Below are 13,354 nucleotides of genomic sequence, written 5' to 3' on the forward strand. Positions count from 1 at the left end.
CTTTACCGGAGGCTAGAAATTCAGTTAAACTCCTGACACACTCCCAGCCAGGGAGAGCTGAAAAAATAAACGACTGAACTGAGTGTAACGTTCTGAGACCGGGGGCACCGAAGAGGTAAAGAAGCAGGCTCAGGATAATAATAATAATAATAATAATAATGTTGGTATTTGTTAAGCGCTTCCTATGTGCCGAGCACTGTTCTAAGCGCTGGGGTAGATACAGGGGAATCAGGTTGTCCCACGTGAGGCTCACAATCTTCACCCCCATTTTACAGATGAGGTCACTGAGGCCCAGAGAAGTGAAGTGACTCGCCCACAGTCACACAGCTGACAAGTGGCGGAGCTGGGAGTCGAACTCATGACCCCTGACTCCGAAGCCCAGGCTCTTTCCACTGAGCCACGCTGCTTCCCCGGAGGGACGGGAGAGGAACCCTCTGAACCTTCCGCCCAAGTGCTGTAGGAAACAAGATGATTCCCCCCTCTAGAATGGAAGCCCGCAGTGGGCAGGGAATGTGTCTCCCAACTCGGTTACAGTGTACTCTCCGGGGAGCTCAGTACAGCGCTCTGCACCCAGTTCGGCGCTCAATAAATACCACGGGTTGCCTGATTGATCGCTGTGCTCAAAAACAGGCGACGGGGAAATGTCACAATCGAAAAAGTCCCAGATGTTTGTGATTTCTTGCACAAATGAAATAGTTCATCGTTTTGGCCAGCAAGAAATACATTTCTTGGACTGGCCGCCTTAAAACACCTTGGTCCTTGAAAAGAGGATCCAAAGTAGGGGAGTCAGCACCCCTAGAGACGGTGACTTCTCTAATACTTCAATTAAATGACATTCCCGGAACCCCGTCCTTTAGGCGCTTGATTAGGTTATCGGAGTTAAATATTTAGGGCCCTCTGGTCCGGCGCTTTAGGGCCTGCCAGGTTCAAAGATGCAGTTTTACAACCCTAGACAAAGCAACCCTTGTGCAATACAATTTTGTTCTGTTTTAACTTTGCAAAATCAGGAAGTGAGCCAGCCACATCCAGTGTAACTCTCATGCCAAAAAAAAAAAAAAAAAAAAAGATCGTGACATCTTCTCCACCAGTCAGTGGTATTTATCGAGTGCTTATTATTTGCGGAGCACTGCACTAAGCGCTTGGGAGAGTACTAAGCAACAGAATTAGCAGTCACGTTCCCTGCCCAAAGTGACCTTATCGTCTAGAGGAACCAGTGTTTAAGGACCTAATTTGTTCGGACTCCTAACGAGGTGATCAGAGGAATTGTACAAGACAAGCAGACAAGATCCCTGCCCTCAAGCAATCAAAGTCAACCAATCAGTGGCAGTTATTAATAATAATAATTACCACTATTATTATGGTATTTGTTAACCACTTATTAACGGGGAAGCAGCGTGGCTCGGTGGAAAGAGCCTGGGCTTCGGAGTCAGGGGTCATGGGTTCGACTCCCGGCTCTGCCACTCGTCAGCTGTGTGACTGTGGGCGAGTCGCTTCACTTCTCTGGGCCTCAGTGACCTCATCTGTAAAATGGGGATTAACTGTGAGCCTCACGTGGGACGACCTGATTCCCCTGTCTCTCCCCCAGCGCTTAGAACAGTGCTCTGCACACAGGAAGCGCTTAACAAATCCCAACTTTATTATTATTGTTATTATTATGTGCCGGGCACCTTACTAAACACCGGGGTAGATACAAACTAATCAGGTTCGATCCAGTCCCTGTCCCACATGGGGCTCACAGTCTCTATCCCCATGTTATAGACGAGGTAACTCAGGTCCAGGGAAGTGAAGCGATGCGTCCAAAGTCACACAGCAGACAAGCGGCAGGGTGGGATTAGAACTCAGGTCCTATCTCCCAGGTCCTCACTGTGAAGAGAGCACTGTGCTAATCGGCACTTGGGAGAAGACAATATAACAGAGTTGGTAGACACATTCCCTGCCCGCAACGAGCCTGCAGTCTAGAGGGATAGTAGCTTTCGATCTACCAGTGGAAAGAGGAATATTAATGTTGGTATTCGTTAAGCGCTTACTATGTGCAGAGCACTGTTGTAAGCGCTGGGGGAGATACAGGGGAATCAGGTTGTCCCGCGTGGGGCTCACAGTCTTCATCCACGTTTTCCAAGTGAGGTCACTGAGGCACAGAGAAGTTAAGTGGCTTGCCCAAGGTCACACAGCTGACGAGTGGCAGAGGTGGGATTAGAACCCGTGACTTCTGACTCCCGAGCCCGGGCTCCTTCCACTGAGCCACGCTGCTTCTCAGTGCAAAATGCGATGAGAAATGCAAAAAAAGAGCGTGCCGTTAGGTGAGGAGCAGCGTGGCTTAGTGGAAAGAGCGCGGGCTCGGGAGTCAGAGGTCGTGGGTTCTAACCCCGACTCAGCCACGTGTCAGCTGTGTGACCCTGGGCAAGTCAGTTTATTATCTGCGCCTCGGTTAGCTCACCGGTAAAATGGGGACTAAGACCGTGAGCCCTTCAGTTGGCCTCCTCCTTCCTCTGTCATAGGAAAAGGTGACCACCTACCCCAGAAAGTCAGAATCCTTTCCCTGTAACGTGGCTTCCTCCTTTGCCTGTCTCCTCTAGATATTCTAGAATAAATCCCCCGGAGCCACGTCCTGCCGGTTATTACCTGCCTGCTGTGTGACCTTAGGCGAGTCGCTTAACTTCTGTGAGCCTCAGTTCCCTCATCTGTATAATGGGGACGAAGACTGTGAGCCCCATGGGCGGACAACCTGATTTCCTTGTATCTACCCCAGTGCTTGGAACAGCGCTTGGCACATAGTAAGGGCTTAACAGATACCGTCGTTATCATTATTACGTGGGCAAGAACACCAGCAATGTAATATAAGGAAATGGATACATTCAGTAGAGAGAGAGCAGCAGGGGGTGCCTGGACCAGGGCTTTAGAGGATTAATTTGATCTGTAATTTATTTATATTAACATCTGTCTCCCCCTCTGGTCTGCAAGCTCGTTGTGGGCAGTGAATGTATCTGTTTATAATGGTGTTGTACTCTCCCAAGTGCTCGATCAGTGCCCGGCCCAGAGTAAGCGCTCAGAAAAGACCAGCGACTGATCGATCGATCGATCGATCGATCGGAGTCCTTGTCTTGGCAGGTTCCATCCAAAGCCATCTGCGCCACTATACTCACCCCATCCTTCCCCTGGCCTTGTCGACTTCCAGGCCGCTGCCTCATCCAAAATGCCCTCCTGCCTGATTCTGCCAAGCGACGACCCCCTTTCCCATTTCGAGAGGCAGCGGGGCTTAGCGGCAAGCGCCCGGGCTTGGGAGTCAGAGGTCGTGGGTTCTAATCCCGGCTCTGCCACTTATCAGCTGTGTGACTCTGGGCCAGTTACTTCACTTCTGTGTGCCTCGGTGAACTCATCTGTAAAATGGGGATGAAGACAGTGAGCCCCCACAAGGACCGTGTCCAACCCGATTAGCTTGTATCTACCCCAGAGCTTAGAATAGTACTTGGCACATAGTAAGCGCTAAACAAGTACCATCATGATGATTATTATTATTTCGAGTCCTAAAAGAAAGATATCTCCTGTGCAAAGCCATCACTGATTCAGTCGACGAATCACTCATTCTTTCAATGGTATTTATTGAGCCCTGTGGCCAGAGCCCCGTACTAAGCGCTGGGGCAGATAGAAAATTACTGGGTTGGAGACAGTCTCCCCCACGGGGCTCACAGTCTTCATCCCCATTTGACAGATGAGGGTACTGAGGCCCAGAGAAGTTCAGTGACTTGCCTGAGGTCACACAGCAGACGAGTAGCGGATCGTAATAATCGGCAGGACGGGGCCCCGGGGGGCTCCTGACCCCCTGGATTGAGTCTAGAACATATAGAGGAGGCAAGCCAAGGAGGAAGCCAGGGTACAGGGAAAAGATTCTAACTTTCTGGGGCGCGTGGTCACCTTTTCCCATCACAGGGGAAGGAAGAGACCAATTAATATCCTGTCCCGATACTTTATCGTCTTTAGGATACTTGCTAAGCGCTTACTACGTGTCAGGGACTGCACCGAAGCGCTGGGGGAGCTAATCAGGTTGGACACAGTCCCTGCCCCACATGGGGCTCACGGTCTTAATCCCCCATTTCACAGATGAGGGAACCGCGGCCCAGAGAAATGACGTGAATTGCCCAAGGTCACGCAGCAGACACAGCACTCCCAGTCCTGCACCGGATCCGCCAGGCCACGCTGCTTCTTACTTCGAAAAACTGCCCAAGCATCCAAACGATGACAAGTTACGCGTAGATGATCTTAGATGAGAAAAAAAAATTATAGAGCCCTATTATCAGCTCAATATCATTTATTTAACGGAATGCGTTCGGTGCTCACTACGTGCCGGGGACCGTACTAAGCCCCCGGGTAGACGCGAGACCATCAGGTCGAACTCGGTCCGCGTCCCACACAGGGGTCAAAGTTTTAATCCCCATTTTCCAGATGGGACCCAGCGAGGGTAAGTGATGTGCCCAAGATCACAAGGCAGACGAGTGGCAGAGGAGGGATTAGAACTCCCACTTTCTTCCCACTACGCCGTGCTGTTTTCACTTCACCGGAAAGGTTTACCAGAGACCTAGGATCCCGAAGCCGAGAAATAACGGAACTCAGATTGGTGGAAAATGTTTGTTAACCTTTTGCCCGTTTATTCTGAGCTGGATAACGGCTACGGGTGCTGCCAGTAGAAAGAAAACTTCACTACTTCTTCCAATGACAAAACATGAGCTATTAGCCCTAAAACGCTCTGTGGTCGACCTAGTTCGACTACACAACTCTCTTAAAAAGGAGAACGAGATCCCCGTTCCTCCGAGTCCACGGTCGACCTGTTTAAAGATAGCTTCGGTGTCACGTAACACTCACCCATAGCGGCAACTGGCTTGCTAACATGCGCTTCAGGGAAACGGCTCTCCCGTCAGCATTCTCTGGCCTACGAAAAACAACAAAAAAAGCCAGCATGGGTATTTTTAATTACCGCACAATTTCGAAGAGAAAACAACCGTGGAAATAACGCTAGCAAGGCAGGGCCCGCCTGAGTGGGGATGGAGGGAGGGAAGTGCTCCACGCCATTTATCAATCGATAAGGATGCCGATCACGAACAAGCGAAGTGCCACGAGTCAGATGTGATCCCTGCCTGGTGTCGAGCCTTTCCCTGGCAGTTTTCCCGCAGACGCCCCGAAGCCGGGGCCGGCAGCCCAGGGGTCGTGGGGCAGCGGCTCTTCTCGGGGTCCGATGGGGCTCCGTGGTGGGCGGGAAGGGGGGACGAGGGGGCGGCTCGGCCTTCAGCATCACTCCCGGGACCTCTGGGCAGGAGCGGACCGTGGGGGCGATCCGACCCGTCCCCTTCACCACTACAGAGCTGTGCCCTTACCCTCCCGCTCCTCCTTCTCTGCTGCCCCCCGCCCCCTGAAACATCTGTCACGAGGAAGCGGCCGGGATGCCAGCCAAGCTGGGTCGGGAAGGTAGGACTGAGCGCCCTCCGCGGGAGCTGGGGCAGCAGGGGGTGAGAGCAGACCCATCCCAGGAGTTTCCTGGGGCCCCAGCAGCTGATTTAAGAGACTGTGGGAGAGAAGAGGGAAGAGGAGAATGGAGGAAAGGGAGGACGGAGGATGGAGGAAGGGGAGGTTCGAGGAAGAGGAGCAGCAGGAGGAGGAGGGGAGGGGGGAAGGAGGAAGAGGAGAAGGAGGGCAGTGGGTGAGATCTGGTCCGTGGGCCCGGGGTGCCGAGCTGGGTGTGACGGGGAGGGGGCCGGCAGCCACGGCGGCGAAACCTGGGCCCTGTGCCTGCGTCTCTCCCCTTCCCACGGGCTCATTCACTTCAGAACAGTGACCTCCTCTGCCTCCTACCCCGACAAGCCCAGCTGCTTGGAGGTCTGAGAGCCACAGACTCCCCCAGCTCCCCTCTACCCCACTCCTCCTCCTTGCCCTCTTCCCCGTGCAGCGCGGGCCCTGTGACTCTTTACATCCTCAAAGGTGTTTAATGGGCAAAGACACAACTCTGGTACCCACCCTCTCCCCTCCCCAGCACAAGAATATACTCGTTTTCTCAAATTATTTCTCTCTCTCGTGTTCTCTCTCTCTCTTTCTCCCTCCCAGCCCCCGCAACATGAGGTTCCCGCTCTTCTATAATTACGCCTCCAATACAGATTAAGAAGTATGGCTTAGTGGATAGAGCGTGGGCCTGGGAAGGACCTGGGTTCTAATCCTGGCTCTGCCACCGCTCTGGCTCTGCTGGGTGACCTTGGGCAAGTCACTTCACTTCTCTGGGCCTCAGTGACCTCATCTGTAAAGTGGGAATTGAGACCGTGAGCCCCACGTCGGACAGGGACGGTGTCCAACTCAATTTGCTTGTATCCATCCCAGTGCTTAAAACAGTGCTTGATACATAGTAATTGCTTAATAGATGCCATCATTCTTGATGAAGACTGTGAGCCCCACATGTGACAGGTCCAACCCGATTGCCTGTATCCATCCCACCAGTACAGAGCCTGGCACGTAGTGAGCGCTTAACAAATACCGTAAATATTCTTATTATCATTACGGTAGGTTAATTTATGTGATGCAGTCTTTGCCTGCCAATTACTGAAAGGTTTTTTTAGGGAGCTCTTTTGCTTCCCAACCCCTGCCATAAAGGAAACTTCCCACACGTGGTGCAGTTTGATCCGACAGGAGCAACATCAAAATATTACCTAAGACAATCTGTCAAAACTAAACCCACATGATTTGGACTTCAATAACAATAATGACGACAGTATTGGTTAAGCGCTTTCTATGTGCCAAGAACCGTTTTAAGCACTGGGTAGATACAGGTTAATCAGGTTGGTCCCAGTCCCTGTCCCACCTGGGGCTCGCAGTCCAAGCGGGAGATAGAACAGGTACTGAATCCCCATTTTACAGATGATATAATTGAAGCACAAAAGAATGAAGTGACTTGCCCGGGGTCACACAGCAGGTAAATTCCTTCATTCATTTAATCGTATTTATCGAGGGCTTACTGTGTGCAGAGCACCGTACTAAGCGCTTGGAAAGTACAATCCAGCAACAGATAGAGACAATCCACAGTGCCAGATTAGAACCCGGGACCTCTGCCAGGCCTGGGCTCTCTCCATCGGGCCACACTGCTCCATAAACTTCGGCAATGGGAAGTTCTCCAGATATGTTTCCTTTAGTGCCTCCATAGGAGCTAGAATTCCACTGTACAGAAATGTGTAAAAAAACTTGGAAATGATAGCTTAGATCTTTATCGTCATCATCATTATTATGCATTGCTCTACACACTGGGGTAGACACCCCTCTAGACTCTCAGCTCACTGTGGGGAGGGAAGGTGTCTACCAACTCTGTTCCACTGTACTCTCCAGAGCGCTTAGTACAGTGCTCTGTACATCGTAAGTGTTCCATAAATACTAGTGACTCACTGTTCTACGCACTGGGGTAGATAGAAGATAACCGGGTCGGACATTCATTCATTCATTCATTCCTTCAATAGTATTTATTGAGCGCTTACTAGGTGCGGAGCACTGTACTAAGCGCTTGGAATGGACAATTCGGCAACCGATAGAGACATCTCTGCTCAATGAGGGGCTCACAGTCTAATCAGGGGAGACAGACAGCAGAGCAAAACAGAACAAAACAAAAATAAGACAACATTAACATAATAGAATTAAGGGGATGAACACCTCATTAAAAAAATTAATAGGGTAATAAATAATATATACAAATGAGCACAGTGCTGGGGGGGAGGAGCAGAGGGTGGGGGTGGGGAGGGGAGTCCCTGTCCCACATGAGGCTTCCAGTCTAAATGGGAGGGAGAAAATGGGGGTGGACATTTTACATCGGAGGAAACTGATCTGCCCACGGCCATCCAGCAGGCAAGTGACGGAACCTGGATTAGCACCCAGGTCCACCCACTCCCATGCCGGTACTCTTTCCACTAGGCCACACCGCTTCCCAAGAATACAAAGTCTTATTCATTTCTCTTCTAATTTAGCATCGTCTCACTGCACTGCCAAATACCGAAATTCCTACCCGCCCCTAAGCAGGTCACCAAAACCACAGGACGTTTCAGAGAGTCTTACAGACCCCCCCCCAAAATCATCAGAAAGCAATGCAGACGAGTGGCATCACTACTTGATTATTCACCTCATCGTTTCTAATGATAATAATAATGTTGGTATTTGTTAAGCGCTTACTATGTGCAGAGCTGGGGTAGATACTGGGTAATCAGATTGTCCCACGTGAGGCTCACAATCTTAATCCCCATTTTACAGATGAGGTCACTGAAGCACAGGGGAGTGAAGTGACTTGCCCACAGTCACACAGCTGACAAGGGGCTGAGCCGGGATTCGAACCCCTGACTTCTGACTCCCGAGCCCGGGGTCTTTCCCCTGAGCTATGCTGCGGACTGAATCCGATTACCGGCGTTACCCATTTAGTTCCACCACCCTCCACAACTGTAACCTTCCGCCCCCCCGAGAACAAAGTGGCATTCACCTTTATGTCGGTTCAGTTCATCCCAAACTGATGACCCTGTATCTACCCCAGTGCTTAGAGCAGTGCTCTGCACATAGTGAGCGCTTAACAAATACCAACGTTATTATTATTTATTCTGATAGAATAGGAATTACTTTCACGTTTCTCTCCCCTGTTAGGGTGTAAGTTCCTTTGTGGGCAGGTGACGGGTCACTTTGCTATTCTGAATCAATGCTATTTACGGAATCTTTACTATGTTCAGAGTACTTTACTAGGTGCTCAGGAGGGCCCAATCCAACAGAATCAGTAGACACGTTCCCTGCACCGAGTGGACACCGCATTGAAAGCTACTGCTCGTAAAAAAAAAAACCAAAAACCGAAAACAAACCCAAATCTGATCAAGCTTCAGGTCTGCACGCAAAGAGGGACAAAAATCTGAACTAGCAATAACTAAGTGTGGCAAGCTGGTGCGGTCACCAACGTAACATTTAAGGCACCAGTGGAATAATTACTTCTCCATCCAAAGTGCTACCAAATTAGTACAATCATTCCACCCGTCCCGCCTGGATGACTGCATCAGCCTCCTTTCTGACCTCCCAACCTCCTGCCTCTTCCCACTTCAGTCCATACTTCACTCCGCTGCCTGGATTATCCTTCTACAGAAATGTTCAGGCCATGTCATTCCCTCCTCAAAAATCTCTGGTAGTTGCCCACTCTAGGCTTCAAGGCTCTCCATCACCTCGCCCCCTCCTACCTCTCCTCCCTTCTCTCTTTCTACCGCCCACCCCGCACGCTCCGCTCCTCCGCCGCCCACCTCCTCACCGTCCCTCGGTCTCGACTATCCCGCCGTCGACCCCCGGGCCGCGTCCTCCCGCGGTCCCGGAACGCCCTCCCTCCTCGCCTCCGCCAAACTGATTCTCTTTCCCTCTTCGAAACCCTACTTAAAACTCACCTCCTCCAAGAGGCCTTCCCAGACTGAGCTCCTCTTCTCCCTCTACTCCCTCTGCCATCCCCCCTTTACCTCTCCGCAGCTTAACCCTCTTTTTCCCCTTTTCCCTCCGCTCCTCCGCCTCTCCCTCCCCATCCCCACAGCACCGTACTCGTCCGCTCGACTGTATATATTTTCATTACCCTATTTATTTTGTTAATGAATTGTACGTCGCCTCGATTCTATTTAGTCGCCATCGGTTTTTACGAGACGTTCTTCCCCTCGACTCTATTTACCGCCATCGTCCTCGTCCGTCCGTCTCCCCCGATCAGACCGTGAGCCCGTCAGACGGCAGGGACCGTCTCTATCTGTTACCGATTTGTACATTCCAAGCGCTTAGTACAGTGCTCTGCACATAGTAAGCGCTCAATAGATACTATTGAATGAATGAACCTCTGCATCACACAAAAACTCCTCACTATGGGTTTTAAGGCTCTCCATCATCTTGCCCCCTCCTACCTCTCCTCCCTTCTCTCCTTCTCCATCGCAGCCCGCACGCTCCGCTCCTCTGCTGCCGCTCACCTTCTCACTGGGCCTCGTTCTCACCTGTCCCACTGCGTCAGCCTTCTCTCTGACCTCCCTCCCTCCTCTCTCGCCCCGCTCCGGTCGATTCTTCACTGCGCTGCCCGGCTCATCTTCCCGCAGAAGCGCTCCGGGCCTGTCACTCCCCTTCTTAAAAACCTCCAGTGGTTGCCTATCGACCTCCGCACGAAACAGAAACTTCTCACTCTAGGCTTCGAGGCTCTCCGTCACCTTGCCCCCTCCTGCCTCTCCTCCCTCCTCTCCTCCTCCACCGCAGCCCGCACGCTCCGCTCCTCTGGTGCCGCTAACCTTCTCAGTGGGCCTCGTTCTCACCTGTCCCACCACGGACCCCCGGCCCACGTCCTCCCTCTGCCCTGGAACGTCTTCCCTCCTCAACAACTGTCTCCCTCCGACAGACAATGACTCTTCCCCCCTTCAAAGCCCTTCTGAAGGTGCATCTCCTCCAAGAGGCCTTCCTAGACTAAGCCCCACTTTTCCTCAGCTTCCCCTCCCTTCCGCATCACTCTGACTTGCCCCCTTCGCTCTTCACCCCTCTCCCCACCCCACGGCACTTACGTATATACGTACATATCTATAATTCTCTTTATTTTTATTCATGCCTGTTTACCTGTATTGATGTCTGTCTCCCCACCTTTAGACTGTGTGCCCATGGTGGGCAGCGATTGTCTCTCTTTATTGGAGTAATGTACTTTCCAAGCGCTCAGTGCAGCGCTCTGCACACAGTAAGCACTCAATAAATACGATTAAATGAATGAGTTTCTCCACCTTAAATATCATTCTTTAGACCCAGTTTAAAATGCTGCGGCCACAAAAATACTGCGGCAGCCAAACGGTCCAGGTCTCGGGGGCTTCTGGTGTTGAAAAATTAGCCGGGGCAGGATGGAGTTGAGGTTAGAGGCTAGTAACAAGTCACCCTACAAGACAGAATGAAATGTTTTTAGCCAATGGCTAGTCTTTTCAAAATTCTTGACATTGAAGCCTGGGACACGTAGATGCAAAGAGTTAAAAACATATAAAGCCTCCTGGAAAATTGGCCTTCACTTCTGAGTCATCTCTGCTCCTGGATCTGTAACCCTTAAGGGCCAGATTTCTCCCTTTGCTCTTTCCCCCTACCAGACCCAAAGCAATTGTCCATATCTGTCATTTTATTTACTTATATTAATGTCTGTCTCCCCCACTCTAGACCGTAAGCTCTTTGTGGGCAGGGAATGTCACTGCTTATTGTGGCACTATACTTTCCCACCCCCTGGGCCACGTCCTCCCGAGGTCCCGGAACGCCTTCCCTCCTCACCTCCGCCAAACTGATTCTCTTCCCCTCTTCAAAACCCTACTTAGAGCTCACCTCCTCCGAGAGGCCTTCCCAGACTGAGCTCCCCTTTTCCCTCTGCTCCCTCTGCCCCCCTTCACCTCTCCGCAGCTAAGCCCTCTTCTCCCCCCTCTCCCTCTGCTCCTCCCCCTATCCCGTCCCACCCCCTCGGCACCGTACTCGTCCGCTCGACTGTATATATCTTCATCACCCTATTCATTTTGTTAACGAGATGTACATCACCTTGATTCTATTTATCTGCTATTGTTTTAATGAGACGTTCTTCCCCTCGATTCTATTTACCGCCGTTGTTCTCGTCTGTCCGTCTCCCCCGATTAGACTTTAAGCCCGTCAGAGGGCAGGGACTTTATCTGTTGCCGATTTGTCCATTCCAAGTGCTTAGTACAGTGCTCTGCACATAGTAAGCGCTCAATAAATACTATTGAATGAATGAATGTCCCAAGCACTTAGTTCAGTGCTCTGCACATAGTAAGCACTTAATAGATACAACTGAATGAATGAATGATGCCCCGTCCCCCGCCCCACAACCCTCACGGACGATATCCTTACATTCTGCCACTTCCTCTCCGTGATTTATTTTCCTGTCCATCTCCCCCTCTAGACTGTAAGCTTGTTGTGGGCAGGGATCGTGACTACTGACTCTACTGTACCGGAATCTCTCCCAAGCGCCTAGTACAGTGCTCTACCCACAGTTAAGTGCTCCGAAAGTACCACTGTCCGAAAAGCGCCTTTCACCCAGGGAGCTCTGCACAAATTCTAAATGCACCTACGACTCCAATCGATCAAATAATAATGTTGGCATTTATTAAGCGCTTACTATGTGCCGAGCACCGTTCTAAGCGCTGGGGTAGACGCAGGGGAATCAGGTCGTCCCACGTGGGGCTCACAGTTTTAATCCCCATTTTACAGATGAGGGAACCGAGGCACCGAGAAGTGAAGTGACTTGCCCAAAGTCACACAGCCGACAGGTGGCCGAGCCGGGCTTCGAACCCATGACCTCTGACTCCAAAGCTCGTGCTCCTTCCACTGAGCCACGCCGCTCCTCTAATGGATTTACTGGGTGCGTACTGTGCGCAAAGAACTGTACTAAGCGCTTGGGAGAGTACCTAATAACAGAGTTGGCAGACGTGAGCTTAGAGTCCAGAGGGGGAGAGAGACGTTAACACAAATAAGCGAATTAGGGATATGGACATGAGTGCTGAGAGGCTGGAGGGGGATAAAAAGAGAGCAGATCTAAGCGAAAGGATGATGCAGCAGGGAGTGGAAGGAGAGAAAACGAGGGCTTAGTCAGGGAAGGCCTCCTGGAGGAGGTGTGCCTTCAATAAGGCTTTAAAGGCGGGGCTACCGGTCATCTGTTGGCTATAAAGAGGGAGGGAGTTCCAGGCCAGAGGCAGGATAGGGCCGGACGAGAGCGAGGTGCAGCGAGTAGGTTGGCATCAGAGAAGTGAAGTGTGCGGGCCGGGTTGGAGAAGGAGAGTAGCGAGCTGAGGTAGGTGGGGGCAAGGTGACTGAGTGCTTCAGAGCCGACGGCGAAGAGTTTCTGTTTGATGCAGAGACGGATGGGCACACACAATGGAAGTTCTCAAAAGACCGGGGAAACGTGGCCCGCACGCTTTTATAGAAAAATGACCCGGGCGGCAGAGTGAAGTACGGACTAGAGTGGGAAGAGGCAGGGGGCTGGGAGCTCAGCAAGGAGGCTGATACGATAATCAAGAAGGGACGGGGATAAAAGCTGGGATTGACACGGTAGCAATCCGGAGGGAGGAAAGAAGAGGGAGACTCATTCGATAGTATTTCCTGAGCGCTCACTACGTGCGGAGCACTGTACTAAGCGCTTGGAATGGACAACCGGCAACAGATAGAGACCGCCCCTGCCCATCGACGGGCTCACAGTCTCTGTGGGCTTGCGAGACAGGCAGGCTGATGATGCTGTCTACAGTGATGGGCAAGTCAGGGCTTGGGTGGGATGCTGAGGAGCTCTGTTTTGGACAGGATAAGAATGAGGGGTCAGCGGGACATCCAAGTAGAGCTG

At 51.5% G+C, this 13,354-nt stretch overlaps 1 protein-coding gene across 2 annotated transcripts in view; it reads right to left on the reverse strand.

The window, feature by feature from the left end:
* The window catches only part of MAP3K2 (mitogen-activated protein kinase kinase kinase 2), a 117,973-nt gene that overhangs the window by 49,984 nt on the left and 54,635 nt on the right, over positions 1-13,354 (reverse strand). For both annotated transcript variants that reach the window (XM_029069918.2, XM_029069922.2), the window contains exon 2: positions 4,858-4,924. In XM_029069918.2, the coding sequence (XP_028925751.1) occupies positions 4,858-4,861 (4 nt within the window). In that variant the 5' untranslated portion in view covers positions 4,862-4,924. The remainder of the gene's footprint in view (positions 1-4,857; positions 4,925-13,354) is intronic.

Source organism: Ornithorhynchus anatinus, chromosome 1, assembly GCF_004115215.2.
Source record: "Ornithorhynchus anatinus isolate Pmale09 chromosome 1, mOrnAna1.pri.v4, whole genome shotgun sequence".
Classification (NCBI taxonomy): domain Eukaryota; kingdom Metazoa; phylum Chordata; class Mammalia; order Monotremata; family Ornithorhynchidae; genus Ornithorhynchus; species Ornithorhynchus anatinus.